The sequence below is a fragment of the Poecilia latipinna genome, unplaced genomic scaffold, assembly GCF_001443285.1.
Source record: "Poecilia latipinna isolate Pla-1442-1.1 unplaced genomic scaffold, P_latipinna-1.0 Scaffold29, whole genome shotgun sequence".
Taxonomy (NCBI): Eukaryota; Metazoa; Chordata; class Actinopteri; order Cyprinodontiformes; family Poeciliidae; genus Poecilia; species Poecilia latipinna.
The window spans coordinates 769,564-795,553 of NW_015112645.1; the positions used below are offsets into that span (position 1 = coordinate 769,564).

The 25,990-nt window shown below is 41.4% G+C and overlaps 2 protein-coding genes across 3 annotated transcripts in view; one reads left to right on the forward strand and one right to left on the reverse strand.

Annotated features, from left to right (window-relative positions):
* Positions 1-1,130, reverse strand: part of stn1 (STN1 subunit of CST complex) — an 8,876-nt gene extending 7,746 nt beyond the window's left edge. The window contains exons 1-4 of the mRNA XM_015039811.1: positions 839-1,130; positions 602-697; positions 415-492; positions 89-262 (exon numbers count right to left, since the gene is read on the reverse strand). Coding sequence (XP_014895297.1) covers positions 89-262; positions 415-492; positions 602-697; positions 839-971 — 481 coding nt within the window. The 5' untranslated portion in view covers positions 972-1,130. The remainder of the gene's footprint in view (positions 1-88; positions 263-414; positions 493-601; positions 698-838) is intronic.
* A 1,661-nt stretch (positions 1,131-2,791) lies between these two features.
* LOC106952006 (serine/threonine-protein kinase 10-like) lies at positions 2,792-25,236 on the forward strand. 2 transcript variants are annotated; one of them, XM_015039828.1, is made up of 18 exons: positions 2,792-3,678; positions 6,238-6,402; positions 10,841-10,889; positions 11,132-11,281; positions 12,150-12,222; positions 13,969-14,163; positions 14,233-14,314; positions 15,980-16,111; positions 17,663-18,379; positions 18,451-18,581; positions 18,685-18,808; positions 19,362-19,541; positions 20,732-20,861; positions 22,345-22,469; positions 22,660-22,851; positions 22,925-23,050; positions 23,133-23,246; positions 24,126-25,236. In XM_015039828.1, the coding sequence occupies exons 1-18, from the start codon at positions 3,505-3,507 to the stop codon at positions 24,270-24,272; spliced, it is 3,006 nt and encodes a 1,001-aa protein (XP_014895314.1). In that variant the 5' UTR covers positions 2,792-3,504; the 3' UTR covers positions 24,273-25,236. The 2 variants fall into 2 exon arrangements, with proteins under 2 accessions (XP_014895314.1, XP_014895324.1); XM_015039838.1 differs by lacking the exon at positions 2,792-3,678 and adding an exon at positions 4,419-4,491.
* Positions 25,237-25,990: the final 754 nt, after the last annotated feature.

Below are 25,990 nucleotides of genomic sequence, written 5' to 3' on the forward strand. Positions count from 1 at the left end.
GAAAGAGAGAGACCACCCGCGGAGGGTGAGAAGGGAATTTTTTTTTTTTATATATATATAATATGTTTGGTCTGAAAAGTAGACTCACAGTAGGTGGAAGCTGTGATTTCTCTCTGTTGCCTCGACGTCTTCACAGGCCCTCGAACCCGGATCAGCTCTCCGATCTCCAGGTGACAGCGTTTGCGTTGTTTCTGTCGGAGTTTTCTAAGCTCTGCGACCAGATCGAACCCACCTTCGGCTGCATCACTGTGTTTCGTCCCAGCTTACATGAAAAAAACAAAAACAATTTCTGTAAACTTTAATAAAAATATCAGTTTTTAGGAGGAACCTCTAAATTAAAGAGGTTAACTTACATTAGATTAAAATTCGAGTGTCAACATTTTTGATATTCAAACTCATTGAGTTGAGACCTACATTTACTGGGATCCTCTTCTTCTTTCAATAGATTACTTTTCCAGCACAGACAGTTTATAACTCCAGTACCATCATCCACTATACAAATAATGACAGTATGTCTGCATTAGCAGAGAGAATATGCTGCAAAATATATGACTGGAAAATATGAAAATGTCTTAAACACAAATATTATGATAATCAGTACCTCCATAACAGAAGAAGTCGTCTCTCTCCCTTTTGTAAACCACTGTTCCAAGAACATCCACTTTGTAGATTGGATGTAAATTGTAGAAATAAATGCCTACAGACAATAAACAGAAACAAAATTCATTCGTTTACAAAAAAATTCAAGGTTATTCAGTCTAAATGCGATCATGAAGAACTTCTTCAAGAACAGGCTTAAGTTAAAACAAACTGCAGCTGCCCTGAAGGTTGTTGTTACCTGGAACCTGTACGGACTCTGTCATCTGCAGGATGTCCCTGACAAACAGCCGAGCAAAAGCGGAGAAGATCGGGTCCATTCCCCACAGCATGGACGGGGGCTCATCGGCGGGATCCATCGCAGCTGCCTGCATTTCATCCTGAAAACGACACCACGTGTTTTCCTAAATCCCCCTTTTCTTTTTTTCTGTTGCTGTAAGTTCAGTTGGTGTCTCACTAGCAAGCTAGCGCCCATGGAGAGTCACGTGTGTGGTTCCCCAGCAGGAACAGTACGTGTCAGCCATATTGTGAGTGGCACATTAGAAATCAGGACATCGGTTGAAACGATGAAGTTTCAACCGATTCTGATGGAACGTTTTACATTTTAAATTATTTCTCAATAGCTTGTTTTCACGTGACATCCCTCCTGGTGCATTTTGGGTATCAATCACAATAAGCAATATGTAACTCAAAACAAACGTGCTTAAAATAAAGTCTTACGGTTACCTCTGAAAATGCACCAATCTACAGCTTAAATTAAGTTATAATAGTTAGCAGTCATAATAAACTGCTATTAGGATTTCATTTGATCAAAACTGGTAAAGCTGTGTGAACCTTTCAAAAATAGTTTTCTATATGTTAACTATTTAGTTATGTGATAACGGAACTATTACTGCTGATAGAAAAGTAATATCTAAGGAATAGGTTGTGAAACTCACGGTGTTAACTGTTTATTCAATAGACAACTAATATAAATGTTGTTATTTTGATAACTAATCTTAATAAATATTTTTTCTCAATAAATACTAATGCATAATAAGTAGGATCGGGATTTTGTTCACGAATGAGGGAAGAAGGGAGTGGGGGATCCACAGGCGGATTGGTACCGGTCCTTCGTGGTGAAGAGAGAGCTGAGTCAAAAAGCGAAGCTCTCAATTTACCGGTCGATCTATGTTCCTACCCTCATCTATGGTCATGAGCTTTGGGTCATGACCGAAAGAACGAGATCACGGATACAAGCGGCCGAAATGGGTTTCCTCCGCAGGGTGGCTGGGCTCTCCCTTACAGATAGGGTGAGAAGTTCGGTCATCCGGGAGGACTCAGAGTAGAGTCGCTGCTTCTCCACGTCCAGAGGAGCCAGTTGAGGCTCGGGCTTCTGGTAAGGTTGCCTCCTGGACGCCTCCCTGCTGAGGTGTTCCGGGCACGTCCCACCGGGAGGAGGCCCCGAGGAAGACCCAGGACACGCTGGAGGGACTATGTTTCTCTGGTGGCCTGGAAACGCCTTGGGGTTCCCCCGGAGGAGCTGGAAGAAGTGGCTGAGGAGAGGGAAGTCTGGGCCTCCCTTCTAAAACTGCTGCCCCCGCGACCCGACCCCGGATAAGCTGAAGAAAATGGATGGATGGATGGATGGAATAAGTTGGAGTAATGTATTATTTTCATTATCATATACTAAAACAAGCATATATAACCAACTTTTAAGTCCGTTCTTGTTCACTCTATGTATTATATTCTTCATATTATGCATAGATTCTAATTTATTATTTTTACTTGGATATAGAAGACGATTCGACATAAGTAAAATATTTGCATAATTAAGTTTTAGATTTGAGACTATGCGCTGTTTTTATTTTTATTTTTTCATTTTGGCTTGATCAATATGTCTAAAAGTCACTCACAATATGGTTGTAACTGTGACGTAAGCGTCAATCGCTAGCGTTGTCTGTAGTCATATGACCCACTCATTGAAACTTACAAAACATTTTCCAGTCTAAATATTATTGATAGAAACTTATTGTAATGTCTCACAGCGTGTGATATTTCTTTTTTTTTTTTAATAATACTATACTGTATGTATCATTGCAACACATTGCATTGTGTCGCAATGTATCATGGTAGACGTAGTTTCACTGAAACAAAGAGACTTTGGATGTTTCCGTACTGTAACTAATAATAAAGCGCTCCTAGATCGGTTTGGTTGAGAAGGCGGCAGGGGGAGCAGTTTAAGCAGGTGTGTTGTGTTTCTGTTGGTTACCCCGGTCAGATGAGGGCAGCAGAAAGCTAATTTTAGCCTCATTTACCAACCGTTAACCAACTGTCAGCTCAAGAAGAAAAGAAATGCTGGCACGCGCTGTGGTGTGCGTGAACGCGCTCGGTCACTAAATCCGCTACGAGGCACCGAGCAGCCCGACCCGCTCCGGAAAAAGATGACCGTTTTAACGGTTTTAACGAACACTAAACCGCGGATAAACTGCGTACATTGGTGTCTTTTTGGACTGTAGCGAGGGACTTTGTCGGAATCAACGTGAGGATTTGGACAGTGCCTATTTTTTTGTCTTTTGTGTGTGTTTTTTTGTTGTTGAAGAAAGAGACCCACGGACAGACTGGGTTGTTGTCGGGCCAGTTGGAACAACGACGAGATTCCCGAAACAGTTACTTCTTTAAGAAAGAAAAAGAAAAAAATTATACACGTTTTACTTGCTGCAAAACGGTTAAGATTTTAGTGGTTATTATTCTATGTGTACAAAGTGTTTATATTATGAGTGAAATAGCCACTGGGTAGACTGGTCAGATTGGTGTCAGAGGCTAAGCTAAGCTTTGGATCTGGACTGCTATGGAAGCTTTTGAGTTTGTATTCCTAATGGGACAACATTAACCTGCTCCAAACCTGCTGTTTTATCTTACTCCTTAATGAACTTTCAAGCAGGAGACATTATGTCGTTTTTTAATTTCCGTAAGATATTTAAACTGGGAGTGGAGAAGAAGAAGAAGCAATACGAACATGTGCGCAGGGATGAAAATCCAGAGGAGATTTGGGAAATAGTTGGAGAGCTGGGAGATGGAGCGTTCGGCAAAGTTTTCAAGGTTGGTTCAATCTTGATTGTTGCACTTTTGTTTTTCTTTTATGACAATGTTTTTATTTAAAAATGCCCACCTTTATTTCAATAATTCATAATTTAAAGCTGCTAACATAACTTTTCTGTGAATTCAATCAAACCCAGGTGAAATATAGTTATTACCTGTAGAACACATCATGGTCAGGGGTTCTATTCCTTTGGTAGTTTTAAAGAAATAATTAAATCAAAATAAAATCTACTCCCCACACAAGCACACGTCTCTGCTGGCATTGCAGAAGGAATGAGGCAAACGAGGTTTTTTTTAGCATATCTGTTTGTATTTTTTTTTTATTTGTTCCACTTTATTAGCAACTTACCAGTGTAGACTGAAGTGGAAACGTCAGATTTTAGTATCAAAGATCAACAAAAGCTTTCATTTATGTTATTTTAAAGTCCCAACAATGCTTCCTGCATCACCTCCTACTTGCACTGAAAATAATCACCAGGCAGACTTAACCCCCATTCTAACATTTAGCCCTACCAGGGCAACATATCATCAACACCACAAACAGAAAGTACAAAAGAAAATCCAATTACTCTGCAGTCAGAAAGAGAAGTGTTATTCAAGTAAGCTCAGACTGAGGGTGGTGTCACCATGCTGGAAAATTATGGAACTATTTTGAGGAAACAAGCAGAATATGACATTCATTCATTTTCTGAATGAAGAATATGCACAGTAGCCAATAAACTAGAAACATCTAAACTAGAAAATTAAAACCCAGAGGAGATTTGGGAAATAGTTGGAGAGCTGGGAGATGGAGCATTTGGCAAAGTTTTTAAGGTTGGTTTCCCCTTGATTGTTGCTCTTTTGTTTTGTTTTATGACAATGTTTTTTTTTTTAAATATAAAAATGCCCACCTTTTTTTTTAAGAGATTTGTATTTGTTAGTTCTGATGATGATCATTGTCTTCTCAACCCTTCAGTCAGTTAAGGCAGATGGCCGTTCACTCTGAGCCAGGTTCTGGTTCTGCTGGAGGTTTCTTCCTGTTACAGGGGAGTTTTCTTCTTCACTGTCACCACATGCATGCTCTGTATAAGGAATTGCTGCAATGACTCAAAATCAAGTTAATGTTTATTTTCGCTACTTGTTCAGGAGAAGTGAATGCTGCAGTCTGCGGAGTTTCCTTAAATAGAAAACGTTTTTTGAATCCTAAACTGAACTAGATGCATAGTTTGATAACTAACAGGGCTGCATGATATTCCAAAGTCTTGCAGTCTATGCCTGTTTACTTCTTTCCTTTCTTACTCCATCACTCTGCGATGGGCGAATCCATTAGTGATCGGTGTGAGAACCGGCTGCTGTGAAACTCTGCCCAAGTGGCTAAATATTACATCAGCATGAAAAATACAAGTTCATAACACTTGCAAAATATTATCCTACTACCTCAGATGGTAATTGCATTTGCTATCTAGTAAGCCAAACCTTTTTTGGTTTATAAAAACCATCTGCTGGTGGCTTTTGTTATCCAGTAGAAAGTGGAGCTTGGTGGTTTTGGTTGATATTCCAGATCTAGTTTTAGTTGCAGGAGTTCAAAGCGATGCTTTTAAGCAGTTAGACGCTATTGAGTCTTGGAGAACCAAGACTCAATAACTCAATAAAAAAATCAGTTCAGTCACATATATGGTTATAAAATATAAATAAACTATAAATATAATAAATAAATATATACATATTATATATTATAATATTATATATTATATATATTATATATAAATATAATAGTTATAATAAACTTTAACTCGTTTATTATACGAGTTTGCTAATAACAGTTTTATTTATTTATTTTAGCATTTATTATTTGGTTATTTTATTTTTTAATGCATAATAGTGTTTTATTTTGTGGCCAAACCTGCCCCATTTAAGAAGGTGAGAACATGTAATAAAAAGATCCTTAGACTGTAAAGTAGCATTATTAAACAAATAAATAAAACTGACAAAATAACATCCACAATAAAAGTTTTTAATATGAATAATTTTTTTATGTATTTGGAGTAAGTTTTAATAATTTATTAATTACAATGTTCATTTATGTAATTTTGAATAAAAAGTCTTTCCATAGGACAATAAAGAGGCATTTAAAGTTAGATATGATGGCTCATATTTCCAGCTGCAGTCAGATGAGAAGAGCCTACAGGTTATATAATTATCCAGAAATATTAAACTCCGCCGTTCTAACTCCATGCCTCTGTCTGCTTCACAGTGAAGCTCAAACTGTAAGCTACAGAAGTGATGGGAGTTTATTAAGCTTTAAATGCTGTTCATAGCTCACTGTGGAGCTGTGAATCAGCAGGAAGTGGCTGCATCCCATATCGCAGCGGCAACTTCATTGAGTACATCCTGTCTGCCGAGGAGCCAAAACAGTCGAAGAAATTTCCACTTCAACATCACGAATAGCGAAGGCTTTAACCCTGTTGTTACCTCCTTCTGGCTCGGATGGTTCTGGCATGTGTGTGTTTTCTATATAACCTGTCTGAAGCTCGTATAAAGAAATGAAGAAGGATTAAATTGGTGTATTTTTACCTCCAGGCTCAGAACAAGCAGACGGGTGTCCTCGCTGCTGCCAAAGTCATCGATACGAAGACAGAGGAGGAGCTGGAGGACTACATGGTGGAGATCGACATCCTGGCCTCCTGCGATCATCAGAACATTGTCAAACTGCTGGACGCTTTCTACTACGAGAGCAAGCTGTGGGTGAGTGTCTGCTTCAAAAAGTTCAAAAAGATTAGTTTGACTTTTTGAATGAAGGTTTTGTAAAGTAAGTATTAGTAATCTTTCATTCATCTGAAGAAGAAAGATGTCGTTTCACCTCAAGCTTGTTAGAAAAGTAAAAAATCTGACAAGCTGCATCAATAGGATTTGGTTTGTTGTCAACATGCTCATGGTCAAATGAAAGCATTCTGCTACAGGAAAGGGAACTTTGCTGACTGGCCAAAAATGTTGCCACCTGGATTTACCTAAGCAAACAGATCCAAGCCTCCTATAATAATAATTACTGCAGGCGGTTATCTTTCAGCTGCAACGAGTTCTTTAACCTCAGCTGATGCAATGAGTAGCTTCTCATTTCTTACACAAGTATGTAGAAAGACACACCCTGTGGCTGAGGAGAAGATGTTAGTCTGTTTAAAAAGGGTCAGATCACTGGCATCAAGCAGAGGCAGAGACGACTAAAACTGGGTCGAGAACTGTCCAACACATTTTCAAAACCTGGAAGGAAAGTGTAGAACCAGGACCCCATGCTTAAAATGGAATTCAGAAAAATTGAATTTTGGAAAAAATATAATTAAATTGGAAAATAATAAAATGGCTTTCAAACAGGGATGCACTGATTGCAGTTTTCTGTCCTATCGGTGATTACCGAATTCCAGAAATTCTGACCTGCTGATTTTGATTTTGACCGATATAAATTTTTTTGTCTGAAATGTTGTTAAATGTAGCAAGAAAGTCACTGAGTTGGTAACAGTGGGGTGACTATTGTTAACGTGCAGACATGAGCTGGTGGGCCGGTCTGTCGGTCAAGCCTCTCTCACGGGAGAACAGAACAGGACAGTGTCTGATTTTTAGACCTTTGCAGAGGTTGATAAGACCAGCTTTACACATATGTATCAGCTGATCGCCGATCTCCCAAAATTAACGAAATCGGCGCAAATAAATAGGTGCACCCCTAATTTCAAGGGACCCTAACCATCATCTTTCAGGGAGAAATGTGGTTAGGAAACAAACCTGAATGGTGGTGATAGGTGAGCACTTCAAAGTTTTGTCAAATGAAAGAAGGACAACAGTAGAACTCTGAATGGTGTAATAGTGACAGTAAGAGCACAATGTGAAGGGAAGTCAAGGAGTTGGGACTGAACAGCTGAGTGTTCATAAGAAAACCACTAATCAGCGAGGCTAGCTGGAGAAAAAGGTTTCAATCTCCAAGGAAGCACAAAGATTGGTTTCTGAAGAATACATATTTAGAAGACGGTGGACTGTATAAAAACTGTCACAAAGGTCAAACAGAGAACAAAATAGTTTTGGGATGTCACTGTTTTTATTATCAATCTGAAAGACAAAGAGGAGGATGAGGAAAAGCAGACTGCTGTGGGAGCAGACATGGAAGCCATCAAACTCACCGTTTACTCAGAACATTTCAGACCTGCTCCATTTTCATCGTAGGTCGTCTTTGTTTGTGACAGAGCTAAATGTGTTGGTGGTGAGCCTGTCACTGAACCACCAACTACCAGTTTAAACTCCCAACCAGAGTTTTTCCTTCCTGGATGGGAGACATTGCTGGGGCTCTCCTAGTTATCAGGTCATAACTGTCTCATTTCCAGAAAAGCTGGAATTCTTTTTTCTACGTGTGAAGGAAAGGTTGAGGAAGCTTCTTTCAGCCAGCTGTCCAGCAGTGTGCATCAGCAGGAGGGAAGCAGCAGCTTCATGTTCCTCTTTGGATCCATTCAGAGCTGATCAGTGGAGCAGCTGGTAGCAGCGAGGCTTTGGGCTCCTTCTGCAGGGATCTATCTGCTTCAAACTGAATGACTTACTGGTTCATTTGGGTGGAAGACAATCAGTTCAGTATCTTCACAGCTTTTTCCTGTTAAATTAATTGTCTTTTGTATGTCAAATATGAATAATCGGATAGTTTGTGTTGCACAATTTCAGCCACATTCATCCTGTCTCCCTGTCTTTACGTTGCATCATCTGATGAAAAAAAAATATTGCAAAATTCCTTCTTTTTTTTTTTTTTTTTACTGCTGCATTGTGGGATAAAATGTGGTTAAAGTTCACATGAGCTGCAGCAACAAGCAGCTTTAGGAGCTGTTAATCATCATACCAGTTTATAATCTGTTCGCTCCAAATGAGACCTTTGTTTTTAATTTTCTTACACGTTCCTTTAAAACATTGATCTAATTAATTTCATGTCTAATGTTTTACTTGTATCTCTTCTAGTTTGTCCTCGTATATTAATATCCAGCCTAAGAGGTTAGAGGACTTGGACTGCAGTAACTCAGAGTTTTCTTTTTCCTATCATGCAAATAATCTGAGTGTGACAGGTCAAAGGGCAGCTATAGTGAACAGGAGATGACACAGAAACATCACCATGGCGCTCCTGTGAGTCAGCACACGAAGGTCTGAAAAGGCATTCTGAACGTTGTTAACTCTCATGATCAGCTGGTGTTTCATTTCAGTGCTGTGTTGAGCGCTCTGCCCTTTTCCTCCCCATTGTCCTCCAAACAATAAGCTCATTCTGATAGAGGTAGAGTTTTCTCCTTTTCCTCTTCATGTCGCACCTGTTCATGCAAAGAGGAGACAGACTCTAGGACATTTCCTTCTCCTGATGAAAGACTTTATTCTGTAAAACCCCAGAGGCGGCCGCTTCACGGCTGTTACTGTGCTGTGTTTCCTCACTGCTGTGTCTCTGTCATTCCAGTCGCTGCTCTTTGCCACAACATTTCAGGTGGAATCACCTTCGACCACATCCGCCCTCTTTGTGTCACATGAATGGCTTGGAAAACAAGTGGTGCACGGTTCTAAATGGAGTTCAGTGTGAATGTGTCAAATAAACAAGTAGGGAGGAAGCTGCGGCCCTGGCCTGTGGTTCCTCTGTTCACGCTGAAAAGCCTCTGGCGGCCATTGTGCCACAGCAGAGCCTCTAAAACAACAGAGGAGCACCAGAAGCAGCCAGGAGTGCTGTAAGACGGGGGCGTTGTGTGGCCTGGAGCGGCTTTGTTGGAAGTGGAGCAGTCCTGAAAATCTCAAGTGAGCTCAGGAATTCCACTGAAGCTTTTCCTTGTTGTTGTTAGGAGTTTTTCACTTTCTATCTGGTTGACCATATCAAACACTTTTGACAGATGTGTAAACCACAAAAAGTTTCACGTTTTGCAGAAGTGTAACTTCTCTTTTATTCAGATAGTAACACTTGGCCAATATTTCTCAATCTCATTGTGGGCGGGAGGCTGTGTGAATGTTGTGCTGCTGAGGAGAGCCTCCAGATGCTGCAGACGGCTCTCCGTTCATACAAACTGTAATCCTATCAGCAGCAGAAGGCCTCAGGTCTGGCAGTGTGGAAAGCCTCAATCCTCTTACGTCAGCCGCCACACTGAGGCCTCTGAATGCCTGTAAGACCGTTTCATTCATGAATGCTGGGTGGTGGTTCGTTCCCACATTGTTTCAGCCAAGATATTAGTTTGGTTGTTTTTGTATTTTTAGCTCCAGAAGGTTCTAGGAAGAAGTGAATATTTCTGTTGAAACCAGGAACAGTTTCTGTCTTATGGTTCAGCTGCTTTCTGAGTCACTGAAGCTCCTTTTCCCAAGTGATTACCCTGAAGCCTAAAATCCTGCAGTTTCAATCAGAGCTGCACAATATTGGGGCAAAATCTGGAATTACAATATTTTCTATCCCTAAGATATTTATTGCAATATAAAAAACAGGAATTTTCAATTGCTGACCTGAGTAGCACCTCATATGCTGTAAATAATTAATCTGCACTGATCTTGGCTCTCCTTGTGAATGTTGCAGGTATTGTTTGTATTTGAGTTATTGTTACTGTAAGGGCTGCACAGTATTCAAAAATCTTGCACTGATTACTGCAAACTGGTAAATATTGTGATATCAGTTTCCATATCTGCCTATTGTTGTCTTTCCTCTTTTTCTCCTCTGCACTTCCATCACTCTGTGGCTGTTGGACATGATTCATGTCCAATCTGAGACTCAGTCCCACTGGCTAAATATTATATTGTATAACAAGTTTATAACCGTTGAGCTATATTAACCAACTGCTGTTGCTTCCCAAACAGTCCTTTACCTCCACAACGTTTTGAAGAAGCTTTGATGGCCCTTTAGGATGAATAGAGTACTTTTGGTTTGAATTGAAATAATTTTTTATTTTCCTTCTGACAAACTTACAAATTTGGAAAATAAAATCCTTCACATGTAAGAAACTACTTCAACAACCATTCTGAAAAAACTGGAGAGGTCACCTGTGGACAATTAAAGGTTATTTTGGGGAGACTTAATAGTCTGGTTAAAAAAAGCCGTTAAAGTAGGTGAGAGGTCAAATCTTCTATGAGCTTCATGTGTGTTTTATTTGAAGTAAAGCAGATGTTAGGAAGCTAACGCTGGTCCTGTGTTTTCTCCTGTCGTTGGCAGATCCTCATAGAGTTCTGTGCAGGAGGGGCAGTGGATGCCGTCATGCTCGGTGAGTCAGCAGTTCCACTTTTTATCACAGGTTGTTTCACCAACAGGGAAATGGCTTGAACCAGCAGCGAAAGTGAAAAAAGGCCTCAGCGGACCACCCACATGGTCGCTTTCTTTCTTGCTTTCTGCAAGACTTTAATTGTGGTTTAAGCCGTATCACCACCTACAATTAGGCTACATTAGCGTGCCATGCTGAGCTGATTTAAAGCACATGCTCATGGCAACTGTACCTCTTCTGCGCAGAACTGGAGAGACCCCTGACCGAGCCGCAGATCCGGGTGGTGTGTAAGCAGACCTTGCAGGCGCTCGTCTACCTCCACGAAAACAAAATCATCCACAGAGACTTGAAGGCCGGCAACATCCTCCTCACTCTGGACGGAGACGTGAAGCTGGGTAAGAACCAGCTGGTGACGGCGCCATGGCGTCCCGTGTTCTAAACAAAGGCTCTGTTCTTCACATGAATTTAACCTCTGCCAGCAGATACTGCAAATATTTACCAATAATTCAACATTTTAGATACCTGGAATACTGTTGTGATGTTTTCCTCAAATGATTACTTAATTATTTCATTTTTAAAACAAAGTGTTAGGTCATAAACACAGTTCTGCCACTTCAGTAGTTTTTAACTCCCATTATTTTAGCCTTGGTAATTTAGACCCATATTATGTTCATGTGACGCCTTTCTGGTGATTCATTTCAAGCATCTGGATTAAATAGAAGAAAAATGTTGGCCTGTCCAGCTTCGTGCTCGTTTGTACAAACTGAAAACTTTCTGTCAGTAATAATAGATGATAAAACCTAATATTCTGCGTTTAAAGAATCAACTTTTTCATGGCTCAGTCAGAATCCAGAAAATCTACTTTAGCAAAGCAGACTGAGCAAATATTACCAAGATAAGAAATACTGACAGACTCTTGCCAAATAAATACAGAATCAACCACAGAGAAACCTAAAGATTCATACTATTTAATAATAAGAGCTTTGAAATGAAGTGTGACGCCTCAGTCTCTTATTGGTTTGTGGCTTTCCTGTTCAGCATCCACCGTTTGGTGCTGCTCACCACAGAAGCTGTAGTAGTGCAGGTTTATTCGGAGTGGCATGAGTCATGGTGAAATACACAGCAGACATTGTGTCCAGTGACATAACACACACAGAGGTGTCCGAGTATCTGCCTGCAGGAAAATCAGACTGTTGGTTTCACATGACCCAAAGTCTCCTGATTCAGTTATTCTGACTCATTTCTGTGTTTTGTGGCTTTCAGCTGATTTTGGCGTATCGGCCAAAAACACAAAGACGCTTCAGCGGAGAGATTCTTTCATTGGAACGCCTTACTGGTAAGTGGAGGAATAATTCCTCTATTTTAATGCAACATTTTATAAAAAGTAAACTTCCCAGAAAATATTGAGCTGCACAAAAGCATTTATGAGCTTTTTCATCAACTTCAAAGTATTTCATTAGGCTTCTATGTGATTGAAAGTTGTGCATAATTGTGAGGAAGAAAAAAAATTATACAGAGTTTTAGGGATTTTTTATTTATTTTTGTATTGCAGTATAAATGTGAGAAGTTTTCTGTGCCTGCTTGACTCGATCCTTTGTCCAATTATAGCTACAAATTATATGCAGCCACCAGCAGGTTTTCTGCTATGTCTGTTGTGTATTTAACTTCATCTTCCTGTCAACTTTGAGCAGCTAACAGCGTTTCACACCGGTTAGGACAAAACAACAATTGTCTCAAACAGAACGTTGACCACAGCTGGACAGTTTCTCATTTCTTCATTGGTTTCCAGTTCTTCCAAGACAAGTTCTTCTGCCGTTTGCAGTTATTCTGCTCCAAACATTGACGCGTGTTTTCCTGTCGCTGCTCTCTGATAGCAGGCGACTTGTCCACTGGTACATCGCAGTGGTTGAGATGTTGTTTGGAGATTTGCACTCATGCAGTGACGTAAATCGCAGGCCAATCAATGCAGGCATTCTGCTACCAATGAAATTGCTTGCGCACCATACATGGGAAGAACATGAATGATCTGCTAAAGGAGACGAATCTGAGCAGGACAGACTGGAGAAGAACCAGTTAAAGAACTGGAGAGGCTTTAGAGGAGCCTGCCCTCATCCCAGCGGATCATGGCCTGATCGCTGGGATGAGGGTCTGTGTGACATAACACACAGTCCCTCCTCTCCACCACCTCCATCACATCCATGAACACCAGAAACAGGACTGGTGGACAGGGGACAGCCCTGACCGAGTCCAACTGGAAACAGACTTGACTTGGTGCCAAGAAGGCAGAAGCAGCTCTACAAGGAATGATTAGAACCAGTTTTTATCCATCAGCCATCACCATGCTGAATGCTGCTAAGTGGTCAATTTGGTCAGTGGTCATTTTTCAGTTAGCTTTTTATCAAGGGATAAATGCAATGAAAGTAATTATTTATAATCTTTGTTTTAGGTGAGTCATTGTTTTTATCTGGAGATTTGCACCTAAATTTTGTTGTACAATGTTTCATTGTTAGAGTGACAATAAATATTCTACTCTACTCTATTAAAAGCCACCCAGATACCCCATACTCCTTCAGCATGCCCCCAAAAACCTGCAGGGGCGCAACATACATGTAAGAGCATTACTACCATGACACCCTCAGTGAATCCACCAGGTTAGAGTAGTGGGAGTAGAAGCAGAGAACTACGACTAATGGAGATCCAAATAAAAGGAAGAAAGACATTCAACATAAACAACTAATAATACGTAGCATACATAGATCACATAGAAAATTAAAAATAAAAGTAACTACAAAAATAAACAATTACAAAAAAGAGGCCATAGATCAAAACTAATTAATTATACTATAATGAAAAACACTCATTCACTTCATATGGAAAACCAAAATAATCAATATAGCACATTAGGACTAAGAAGAATTATTCACTATAGTTGTTTCTCTTGCAAATACCTTCATTTATACATGAGGATAAATTAATTATCCTCATGTAAGTAAAGAAAAAAGCCCAGCACACATTTCAGGTTTTTATTTGTTGAAACATTTTGATAAAACGTGAAAGTTGAAGGTTGGATGAATGTTTTCAGGATGGCCCCTGAGGTGGTGATGTGTGAGACCTCCAAGGACCGTCCATACGACTACAAGGCCGACATCTGGTCCCTGGGGGTCACCTTAATCGAGCTGGCGCAGGTCGAGCCCCCGAACCACGAGATGAACCCCATGAGAGTCCTGCTGAAGATCGCAAAGTCCGACCCGCCCACACTGATGCAGCCGTCGCGCTGGTGAGTTGCCATGTTTCTGTTTGACAGCTGAGTGAACAGCTGACTAAATGTTTGGTTTTCTCTGCTCAGGTCTCCAGAGTTCAGCGACTTCCTGAAACGTTGCCTGGACAAGAACCTAGACAGCAGATGGACCGCAGCGCAGCTTCTTCAGGTACCGTCTGTCCAAAGCTAAATGTCTCAATGTGTGATTATCCCCAACACCTGGCCACTTCTAAGCCACTTCCTCCCCCACCTCCACCCATGCACCACCTGCCATCAGAACCCGGTGCGACATCTGTTGAGCCGCTCTGTACGCTCTGAGCCGTCTGTCCCAGTAGGACTGACACTCATCCCTCTGCTGGAGCTGACGTCAGCAGAGCAGGCTTTGCTTTTTCCGTGGGGTTTAAGGTGCTAAACCAGAGCCGCTCATTCACTCAGTGTGCAGACAGGCAGGCCCGCCGGACGCATTTTACCTCATGCACATTGGGAAAACCACAGCACTGCACAGACAACGCAATGGGTTTAAAAATACAAAACAGCGGCCTGCCGCCGATGAAGGTTCTGATATCTAAGAAGCTTCACATCATCAGGCCTGCCATAGAATACATGCAGCAGATTTCTAAACCGAAGAAGGTGAGACCGTGTTTAAATCTTGCATTTTGCTGATGGATTGAAGTGCTTTTACTGTTAAGTGTAGGCAGACGATGGTTAGTGTTGAACACTCCGCTGGTCTTGCATAATGTGTTTAATGTGTTATCACAGAGTCTTAAACTTTGTGCAGTTTGTCTCTAACTGGGATCAGTTATCAGCGGAGTCACGTCTCTGCTTCTTATCTCTCTGAACAGCTTTCAACTTGAAAGTAAATGAAGCTGAAAATAGAATAGTAGTTTTTCTTTCCATGCACACAAATCAGAAGGTTGAAACAGAAATGATCAGATTTGTTATTAATTTGCGGAAAGTAAAGAAAAAAGATTAGTAATAGCAGCTTCTGCATTTCTCTTTGCAGACGCTCAGACTGAAATATTTACTGCTTGATGATTTGACCTTCTAGTGAATCACTGCACTAAGATTTGGTTGTTTCTAAAAACGGCTTCAAATCTGCACTGCATGGAGTCGACCAGCTTCTGCTGCCTCTGAACAGGGTTTCAAGCTCAGGACAAAAACATCAGTTTTAATGTTACTGGAGGAGCAACAATTGCAGTTTCTGGCTGAAAAACTTCACCTGCCAGTACAGATTTTTATTTTTTATTTTTTTGTCAGAAAAGTTGCTAAATATAGCGATGAAGTTAGCAACAGTGGGGTGCCTATTGTATAACTGCTCATGTGCAGACTTATCAGTCAACAGCCATCTCTAACGGAGCAAAAGAGGACAGCGGCTGATTTTCAGACCTTTGCCGAGGTAAATAAGAAAATAAGATCAGTTTCACTTGTAAGTATCGACCGAAATCTTAAAAGTAAGGAAATCTGGGATGATTTATCAGCACAGACCCAGATGTCAACCCACTTCACTTCAGCGTTACTCTGGCTTGAATTTAGTGTTTGGGGTCGTCTGACAAACAACATTGTTGCTCCATTTTGCGTTTTGAACGTGTTCTTAAGCAAATCATACTGTAGTCTCTTCTCATCATATTATTTTTCTATCATGGGTTTTTTGTTGGGCGTCTTGATTATCTTCACATTCTTCTAATTGTTTGACTGTTTACAGGTAGCTGACACCCAGCAGCTGATCATTGGCTGAGTCTTTGAGTTTGGTTTCCATTTCTCTTCTTATGAACAACGCCTGGAATGACATTGGTTTTTATCTACCAACAAGCCTTCGGTCTTGTCTTGTGTGCAGCATTCGTTCGTCTCGACTGTGACTGACAGCCGGCCGCTGAGGGAGCTGATAGCCGAGGCGAAGGCTGAGGTCACCGAGGAGATCGAAGAGCACAAAGAGGAAGAGGAGGAGGAAGAGACCGAGGCACATCTGGTGAGTAGATATTTACATCAAAGTCTATTTTACTGGATATTTATGACATGAAAAAAAGAGTGGTTGTTAATATTTGATACTTTTCACTCATAACTCAAGAGTATTTTAACTGTATTAAAAAGAAAATGCTAAATATCTATTGTGACTGTAAGATCTGTTATTTTTGACTGTAATAGAAACGGCTAAAGTCTCATATTCAGTATGGAGGCAGGAAGATCAAACCGTTTATGTCTCAAAGTACCAACAGCTGTCCAAATATCTTCTCTTTATGATCAAAACAAAACCAGGATTGGTTATAATATAAACATTTGTGAGCTTGCTGCACATTCTAGAGGTATGCCTTCTGTTTGAAACAGAAACTAAAGTCCTACAGGAATTCAAAAAGACTCAAGATCAGTGTTTGTTGAGTTCTGAACATGAAGTTAACAGAAAGAGGATTGTTATTCAGATCATGCTTTTATGGGCTAGGCATTTCTGCTTGATGGAAAATTAAAGATCCTAGTTAATGTTTTCATCCTCAAAAGCCAAGAAGGTGCAGGACGTGGGAATGCTGCCACTGCAAACACTAATTACTCTAGTTCTGTTTCTGCATAAACATCCTTCCTGTTGGGTCACTTTGAGCGTTGATCTCTCCATTGTTTATCATGATGACTGCAGCTCCTCAAGGCCACATGAAACCCAGAATGACTGGAACACAGCACCAAGCTGGCATCACATTAAAATCATAAACCTGCTCTTTGTGAGTGAAATGGTACAATGAGGATTCAGCAATTTGAAAACAAGAAACTGAATCTAGAAGAAAATTGGTCAAAATAATAAATTGCAGACATTGGAGATCCGTCCACACCAGCACAGATATTAGAAAAACCAGTTTCTATGCAGACCACATCTGTTTTAACTTTCTACACCAGAAACAGCAACAGCCTGATATCCATTTCTACATCTATATCACATTTATCTGACTCACCCATAAATCTTCCAGCATAAGTTAAAGACGGTAACATCTGACAGCATGGTACCTGCTCATTCTTAAAGTCCTCAAATGTCTAAAATGAAGGCCTTTAAAATGGTTAAAATTTAGTGTAAAAAACTAAGCTGACATCAATGCCTTAAATTTTGTCACTATTTAACCTCATTATTTTCATTTTGTTTTCTCACGAATCGTTTCGGTCAGGCAAATGCTTGAGTCGCACTCGGACGTCTTCACTGACTCGAGACGGCTGATGCTACTGCTAACTCGCTGCTAACAGCCTTGATAGCTTCCTCTTTTTGCTTCTGTCATGTGTAAGTGTTCGTTTTTCGCCAGTTGGCTGGACGAAGTTTGCACATTTCTGTGTAGGTGCAAGTCTTAAATCCCATTCATAATGGGGGAGTTGGTGAAACCTGCAGAAAGCCTGCAGAGGAGGTTAAACGTGGAAGACAGCAGGAGCTGCAGTTGTTTAGTTGTGCTTGGGATGTTCTTTTGAGTCCTGAAGCTGTTACTTCATACGATTTGCTTTCTGCTGACTCTGCATTTATATGACAGTTCTAACTTCTGCATGGTTCCTCCAGGGCCACAAACGGGCTCCGTCTGACGTCAGCGTCGCCAGCTCCGAGGACGAAAAGATCCCTCTGTCGCCCTTGGAATCAGTCCCTGAGAAGATGGAACCGATCCTACCAGTTCCTTCCCCGGCCAAGCTTCCCGACTCCAACCATGTGGCGGAAACCGTCTCCACAGAAGAACCTGCTGCGCCTGCTGCACAGGAGCAACCACAGGAAGCTCCAAACACTCCAGTTCCAGAAGAACCTAAAGAGAAACCGTCAGAGGAGAACGTTCCAGAGGCCGTGTCTGATGCCACTTCACCGGGGTCAGAGGCCGAACCAGACACACCGTCCAAGGAGCTGCAGCAGCTGGAGATAGACGTGGAGGATGAAAAGGAAGTGGACACGGCCGAGGTTCCTGGGCCTCCTGACTCACCTGCTGCACCAGAAGGAAACACTCCAGCTCAGGAAGAGGAGGAGGACCGATACAAACATCTCAAGGTGACTCTAACTCTACCTGAGCCAGAGCAGGAAGTCCTGAAGAAGGAAAACGGAGAGCAGCCGGTAGAAAAAGACAGAATGAATGCTGAAGAGGAGAAGAAGGTTCCGGACAAAGCCAAAGACGAAAAAGAGCGAGATTCTGACTCAGGAAGGGGCTCGGCTGCAGACAACAGCTCAGTAGACCTCAATCTGTCCATTTCCAGCTTCCTGTCCAAAACAAAGGAGCCTGGTTCTGTTTCTATACAGGTAAGCCTCAGAAACACACATAAATCCACAGCAAGACCTTTTCCTTTTTAACCTTCTTGCTGTTTCCTCAGGACTCCAAACGGCAGAAGAAGACGCTGAAGAAAACTCGTAAGTTCATGGTGGATGGGGTGGAAGTGAGCGTCACAACATCAAAGATCGTCACTGACAACGACACCAAGAACGAGGAGATGAGATTCCTCAGGTGCTCATGTCACTTCATTCAAACCAAACACTTATTATGCAAATAATATGAAAATGAGTTAAACTGGGAATTTTTTATGACTGTACTGTTTCTCCTCTTGCAGGCGGCAGGAGCTGAGGGAGCTGCGTCTCCTGCAGAAGGAGGAGCAGAGAGCCCAGCAGCAGCTCAGCAACAAGCTGCAGCAGCAGAAGGAGCAGATCTACAGACGCTTTGAGCAGGAGACCACTGTGAGTCTGCTTTCCTCCAGCTTCACAACATTTCAGCCTTGTTTTCAAACGGATCCGCTCCAGCAGCAGCTGTAGTTTCTGTTTAGAGATAAGCACAGGGAGCCGTTTCCCCTGCTCACATGACACTGTGAACTTCCTGAACCTGGTCACCGTAGCTACAAACCGTTCTGTTATCACCCTGATCAGCTCAGCTAAAAGCTGCTGAACTTCACTGCCTCCCAGCAAACTGCAGCTCAGTCACATTCTGTGAAAGCTGCTGCTCAAAGGAGCATCACTGGATCAAGTCTCCTGACTGTTTAAAACAACTGCTTTTCTAACAGTTTTTCTTTGAAAAAATCTAATAATAAAGTTAGAACATCACATGTGAACATTGGGAAATTCAGAGCTCAGAACTGAGTAGCTTTGCTTTTCTGTTGCAATATTAGTTTTTCTCACTCCTCTCCTGACTTCTATCATCACAATGTTTCCTCCAACCCCTCTGAGCTTCAGTGTCACAGAAAGTCTCAGTGATGTATGGAGACGGTTGAGTGATGAGGCGGTTTGTGTTGGACAGAGTAAGAAGCGTCAGTACGACCAGGAGGTGGAGAACCTGGAGCGGCAGCAGAAGCAGACCATCGAGAGGCTGGAGCAGGAGCACACCAACCGGCTGCGAGACGAGGCCAAGCGCATCAAAGCTGAGCAGGACAAGGAGCTGTCCAAGTGCCAGAACATGCTGAAGAACTGCAAGAAAGAGGTGAGTCCCAGCCGTCCACCACTTTCACCTCCTACCGTCACATTCTGTCCCTCAAGAGTCCAAAATGTTTCCGCTGAGACAAACTGCGCCCTCATCTGTCCTCCAGAGTTTCTGCAGCTTCTGTCCCACCAGGCCAGGTTAAATCTTATACTGTCTGCCTCATTTTAGCTCCCTCTGTTGTTCACCCTGCCTCACAGCAAACAGGACTTTCTCCACAGCTTGTGACACAATGAAATGTCGTAAAGTGGATTTTCTGTTCCAACCCTCTCTGACACTGAAAAATGTTTATTATATTAAATCATAGAGCCATTGTTGTTCTGATGATTGAAGCTGTTTAATGAAACCAATAGCACTTTAAAACCACTTCCACCAGCCGGAGCGCTCAGTGTCTGAGTGTGAGTGGGAGGACAGTGGACTGTGATCCACAGGGAGTGGCTGATGTCAGGATTGAGTGGTTTGAATCGTCCTCATGAAGCAGCGCGGCCATTCAGCATGTCAGAGGAAACGTTTGGCCTGTTTTTACCAGTAAAGGTTACTCTGGAATACCTATTTAAGACAAAAATGAAAACAATGTTCAAATGATTTTGTCTCAACCCTTCATTATAATTAACAGCAGAAGCAACATCTGGCCACATGTTAGAAGCAGTTTGTCTTTGGCCTCTCATGTTAATTCTATAGCTACAATTCACAACAAATGTCGTCTCGAGGTGCTTTACCAAAAAAAGCATTTAAAATAAAAGAAAATTTAAAAAATCTACCTTGAAGAGTGTTGTGGATCAGATTATTGAGTTTCCCTCTCGCTTGTCGCCTTCAGGGACGATGAAGATGAAAGTTATCATAATCCAGACTCCCATTGGTGCAGAGTTTCTGTGATGTCAGAGCTGATTGACATGCATCATATCAGCTGTTTTTCATCTCTGGTTGTTTTTCAGTTTCTGTGCCATTTGACTGTGTTAAGGTCAGACTCCTTCAGAGTTAGCTGAGCCCAGAATAACATGGCCGACAGGTGAAGCGCTCATTAACAGCAGGTTTAGCAGCTCAAGCTGTTCTTAGGCTGACAGCTTGGCTGTGAGCCTGGAAGCGACACGTTTATCTGACCTCAGAGGGCCTGCCCTGCTCGTTGATGTTGGTGCAGAAATGACCTCAATATCACTTTTATTCAAAAACCATGTGTGTTCTTCTGAATCCAGGAACAGGAGTTCCTCCAGAAGCAGCAGCAGGATCTGGACAGCGCGCTGAAGAAAATAATCCAGCAACACAAGCACGAGCTGGCCACCATAGAGAGAGACTGCCTGAACCACAAGCAGCAGCTGCTCAGAGGTGAACCCTGGTTCAGCTTTAACACCGCTGTAACGGAAAAGACCAGGAGCCCAAATGTTAAATATGTCACCACCAGATGGCACAGCTAGCTGAGAACTGATGTTAACGATGAATTCATAGAAAATAAATAGGAAAATCTTCTAATTACTTAGTATTTTAGATTTAATTAAAAACTGCTACCTTTATCAAGTAAATTGTAACACATTATTTAGGTGTCCTCGTTAAAAATGTTTATGTCTTTTCTTTGAAAAAGGGGGAAGAGAGCATCCCATAACTTAAATTCACCCCAGATTGACTTTGAGGTTTAATCAGGAACTGTTTCACCTTCCTTCACGCTTTGTGAAATAGATCCCAAAGCTACAAACAAAACATCAAAGTTAGCTTTGATGTTTTGTTTGTAACTTTCATAAACTTTGATGATCCAGAATCACCAAGTTTGCTAAGTGCTTCAGATGAGCAACACAGTATCAACAGTCAAAGAAGAAATGCTTTTACTTCGTAGAAATTTAAACCTGCAGTTTTACATGGTTTTTATTCACCATCAAAGGACTTTCACAAAGACACAGACCCCAACCAATAGGGGGCAGTCTTCCGTTTTTAGGCCACTTCACACTCAGCAGCAAATACTCATAACCTGGAGGTCGACTCTGTTAAATATTAACCATGGCTTCCAGGTAACAGCTGCAATAGTTCAGGAATTTGTGATTGTGTGAATCAGCTAATTAAATAAAATAAAACTGTTTCTAAAGTTTTGTGTATAAAGTTGACTGTAATTAGTAGAAAGTGACTCTGAGAGCCACATATTCTTGATGAAATCAGCTGCTTTTGGTTCATCTGCAGCTGGTCATCATGTTGAGTCACCCAGTCCTTGTCCAGCTCTGATGCTGCGTTCCAGTTTTACTTGGGACTCTGAACTGGAAAATTCCAACTTCCCAGTCAGAAAAATCAACTGGAATGCCCAGTGTGATCGTTTCCCCACTGGGAAACTGGGAGCGACTCCGAACACCCCCGGTATGAATTATAAGGACGACTTCACTTTTCAAAATGGCCGCTCCTCGCATCATCCTTGTGGTGGAAACATAAGACAGAGATGCAAGAGTCTGATTAAATCAATGCCTACTACTCTAAACTGAACACGTTAAAAGTGGTGTTCGTTAATGGAAAGTAAATTGTAAAATGATGTTTATGGGCGTCGCCATGTTGAAATTCTAACTTCTTAACCAGAACGTTAAGACGTTTTCCAGCTCAGACTTCACATTTCCCCGGTTACTGGAACGCAGCATAAATGAGTCACTGCTCAGAAATGTGGGTTTGGCCCGGTCATCCTGAACAGCTTTAACTGGAAATGAAAGTGACAGGGTTCAAAGGTCATAAACTGAGATCTTTATAAAATAAGCTTAAGACGGCTGCAAACGTTTCTTATTTAAACAACTTAATAGAAGTCCGCCTCATGTTTGTCGTCTTCTCTTGTTTCTGCATGCAGCACGAGAGGCTGCAATGTGGGAGATGGAAGAGCGCCACCTGCAGGAGAAACACCAGCTGTTCAAACAGCAGCTGAAAGACCAGTACTTCATGCAGAGACACCAGCTGCTGAAGAGACATGAGAAGGTACAGGAACATGGCTGGAGCTGCTGGACATCAGCTGGAGTCTGTGGCTTCCTCAGTCAGTTAGTTCATCACCATGCAGAGGGAAATGATTCAGAAATTAGAAGCAACACTTTGTTCTGCTCCCAAATATCAAAGTAAAACCCGTCTTGTGGTTCTGAGAATTTTCCCAGCAGCTGGTTTGTGCCTGCAGGAGATGGAGCAGATGCAGCGCTACAACCAGCGCCTCATCGAGGAGCTGAAGAGCAAACAGACGCAGGAGCGAGCCCGGCTGCCCAAAATCCAACGCAGCGAAGCCAAGACGCGCATGGCTATGTTCAAGAAGAGCCTCCGCATCACCGCAGCACTCATCACCCCCGAGCAGGAGAGGGACAAGGTCAAGCAGGTGGGATGGAGCCTCAGGTCAGAGAGAAGCTGTGAATGAATCCAGCCGGCCTCATTGCTGTCTCTGTTCCCAGTTTGCAGCTCAGGAGGAGAAGAGGCAGAAGAACGAGCGTCTACACCAGCAGCAGAAACACGACAACCAGATGAGAGACCTGCAGCTGCAATGCGACGCCAACATCCGGGAGCTGCAGCAGCTGCAGGTCCTCAATGCGAAAACTGCTTTAGCCGTGTTAAAGTTGGGTTTTCATAGCAGAAAGAGCTGAAGAGATGTTTGTGTTTCAGAATGAGAAGTGTCACCTGCTCATCGAACATGAGACCCAGAAGCTGAAGGAGCTGGACGAGGACCACAGCGTGGAGCTGAAGGAGTGGAGGGAGAAGCTCCGGCCCAGGAAGAAGGTAGACCGCCTGCACTTTATTTATTTAGATCAAATCACATGCTCTCTTCTCATGTCAAGTGGATTTCAGACTACATTACATTTAGTAGGGCTGCGACTAACGATAACATCAACATGTGAAAAGCTCAGCTCCTTCTGCTCGACGCAACATCAGCACAGTGCAGGGATGACCTTTTGATTAATTTTTGGATAAAACCGTTAAGAATTTCATAGCAAAAGGTGATAAATAGATGTATCTTGATAAATGCATAACATATATATTTTTGTACACTTTCGGCTTAATTGCTGCTCTGAATTTGTTCTTTGAGAAAATGGCTTTTTATTAGTGTGTATTCCAATTCACAATTAATTTATTACTACTTTAATTATTATTTCGGTAATAAATTAATCATGATTAATTCCATTAATCGTTTCAGCTCTACATTTTAGCAACAAAATAATGAATTGAATTAGGCATGCATCGAAAACGCTGACCACTAGATGGTGCCAAAGGGCTTTAATATGATCCTCAGTATGTGTAGAATATATCTCAACAAGCATTGGTGGTAAACATAGCCTACAACTAGTTTAGAGGTTTTGTATAGAAACTGTTTTCTATCTCCTGCGTTCCAAAAGCCGCAACAGAAGTACCTGAATTATAATTTTTAACTTTTAAAGTGAAATTGGTGAAAAAAGGACAAAAATATAGAAAGAAAACTCTGAACTTGATAGTTTTTAAACGATCTGTTTGGTTAGAGGCTGCAGGTAGCATGCTAACTGCACAGTTAGCTTGATAACTCTTAGTTAGTAGCATTACAGTTCTACTCTCTGCTCCATACAGTCTGAAAAAACACTTTCTATGACCTTGTTTGTTTCCATGGTAACTGATGTTTGTTTGCAGGCGTTGGAGGAGGAGTTCGCCAGGAAGCTGCAGGAACAGGAAGTGTTCTTCAAGATGAGCGGGGAGTCAGAGTGCCTTAACCCGACCACCCAGAGCCGCATCTCCAAGTTCTACCCGATCCCCACCGTCCACTCCACCGGGTTCTAACCCAAACGGGCCGACAAAGGACAGGAAGTCTGAGGAGCTGCTGCGGCGCCCCTTCAGTCGCCACAACCCAGTGCCTGATGAACCGGAAATATCTCCACCTTCAGATCCCTGCAGACGTTTACACTACGGATCGCTCTCTGTTTTTTTATGGTCAAACATGAATCAGTCAGTCAATTCTAAGTGATTATGATACAGAATGTATTTGTGGCTAAAACACTCCTATTGAAGGAACGGGTTACAGCAGATTTTCATCCAGATAGTTTAGATTTTGTGGTTCTGTTGAGGCTCTGATGCTCATCTCCTGGCTGACATGGATGCAGTTTTTTCCTTCTGAATGCCTTCAGGTTTGTTGTAAAATATTTCAAAGACACTCATGGTTTTTATTCTCTAAGGAAGCATCAACTTATCAGCTCCAACAGCAAAGAAAGAAAAATCTGGAAAATGAAGAAACGTTTGTGTATTTTTATCTTCTGATGATGTATTTTGTTTCTTAAAAAGCCCAAAGTAGATCTGTTAGCCTTAATCATTTAGATGTATTGTAAAGTTGTTACTGCGACTTTAAGGATTCAGATGTGTTGTGGAGGTTTTTATTCTGTATTCAAGAAAACTAAACTAAACACAAAAATTAATTTCTTTTCATTTACTTTTATTAATTTAAAAAAAACTGGACCTGACTGGTTTAGGCCTTTCTGACCTCTGATTGGTTCAACTCGTTATTGTTTTTCTTGATTGGCTGTTCTGAGTTGTTAAATAAATATAATGAAGGAGTGCTGTGCACCTTTTTTTAGAAAAATATTTTCAATTACTATTTATACGAAAACTGCTCAGCTTCCTAAATTCAGACTGAAAACAAAAACATATCGACTCATTAATTCATTTTTTAAATACATGTATAGTTTTTAGAAATGCTTGTATAATGTTGATTTTCATTCTGCTGTAAATAAAATATTTCCTCTAAACAAAAGCTTCTCCTTTGGTCTCATACATACAAAAATAAAAGAAAACATTTTAAAAACATCCTTTAAAAATGCCCATAATGAATACAAATGTCATACCATAAAATTCAATACTTTACACAAAGTTCAGTCGCTGATAACAGCTTTCATGATCCCTCTTGGAGCTCCGAGTTCAGCGATCAAACACCAGAGCTTCTCCTTCTTCTTGTCAGCAATAAATCTCCTGAAACGTAACAGAAATTTCAGTTAAAAAATTAAACATTACTACAGCATCTCAGACGCCTCCCTCTGGTGATTTGTTTTCACTCTACTTGCTGTCATTTTTTTTAAAAATACATCTTAAGTTTATGCAGATGATTGTCAGGTCTACTTCCCTTGGAAAATCAGAACATATTCTCCTAAGCCCCTCATTTGTGTCTGGAAGTGCAGAAGTTTGATTGAGGTCACATGTATGTGGTAGGATGAAAGACGACTCAAAGAAAAACGTATTTAAATAAAAAACAAATTGAGCATTAAGACACTCTGTCTTAATTAGTCTCCTTCTCAGTTTCCCTGCTTGCTTCCTGTCACAGCTGCTTCACATCTCCTCTGATTAGCTGCTCTGCTTCCCAGTATTTAGGCTCCTGGTTTTAATTGTCTTTACTGGATTCTTCCGTTTGCTCCCTCTGTTCAACGACCTGCTCTAAGTGAGAAAATCTTTACTCTCTTCATGTGTTTTTATTTGTTGCGACCATTGTGTTTTAAACACTGGAGTAACATCAT

Bases quoted from the DNA above. Each gene is read 5' to 3' on its own strand.
- LOC106952006 (XM_015039828.1), top strand. From the start codon at position 3,505: ATGAACTTTCAAGCAGGAGACATTATGTCGTTTTTTAATTTCCGTAAG. The intron at 14,315-15,979 runs GTACCGTCTGTC...TCTTGTGTGCAG, and splicing joins CCGCAGCGCAGCTTCTTCAG to CATTCGTTCGTCTCGACTGT. The intron at 16,112-17,662 runs GTGAGTAGATAT...TGGTTCCTCCAG, and splicing joins AAGAGACCGAGGCACATCTG to GGCCACAAACGGGCTCCGTC.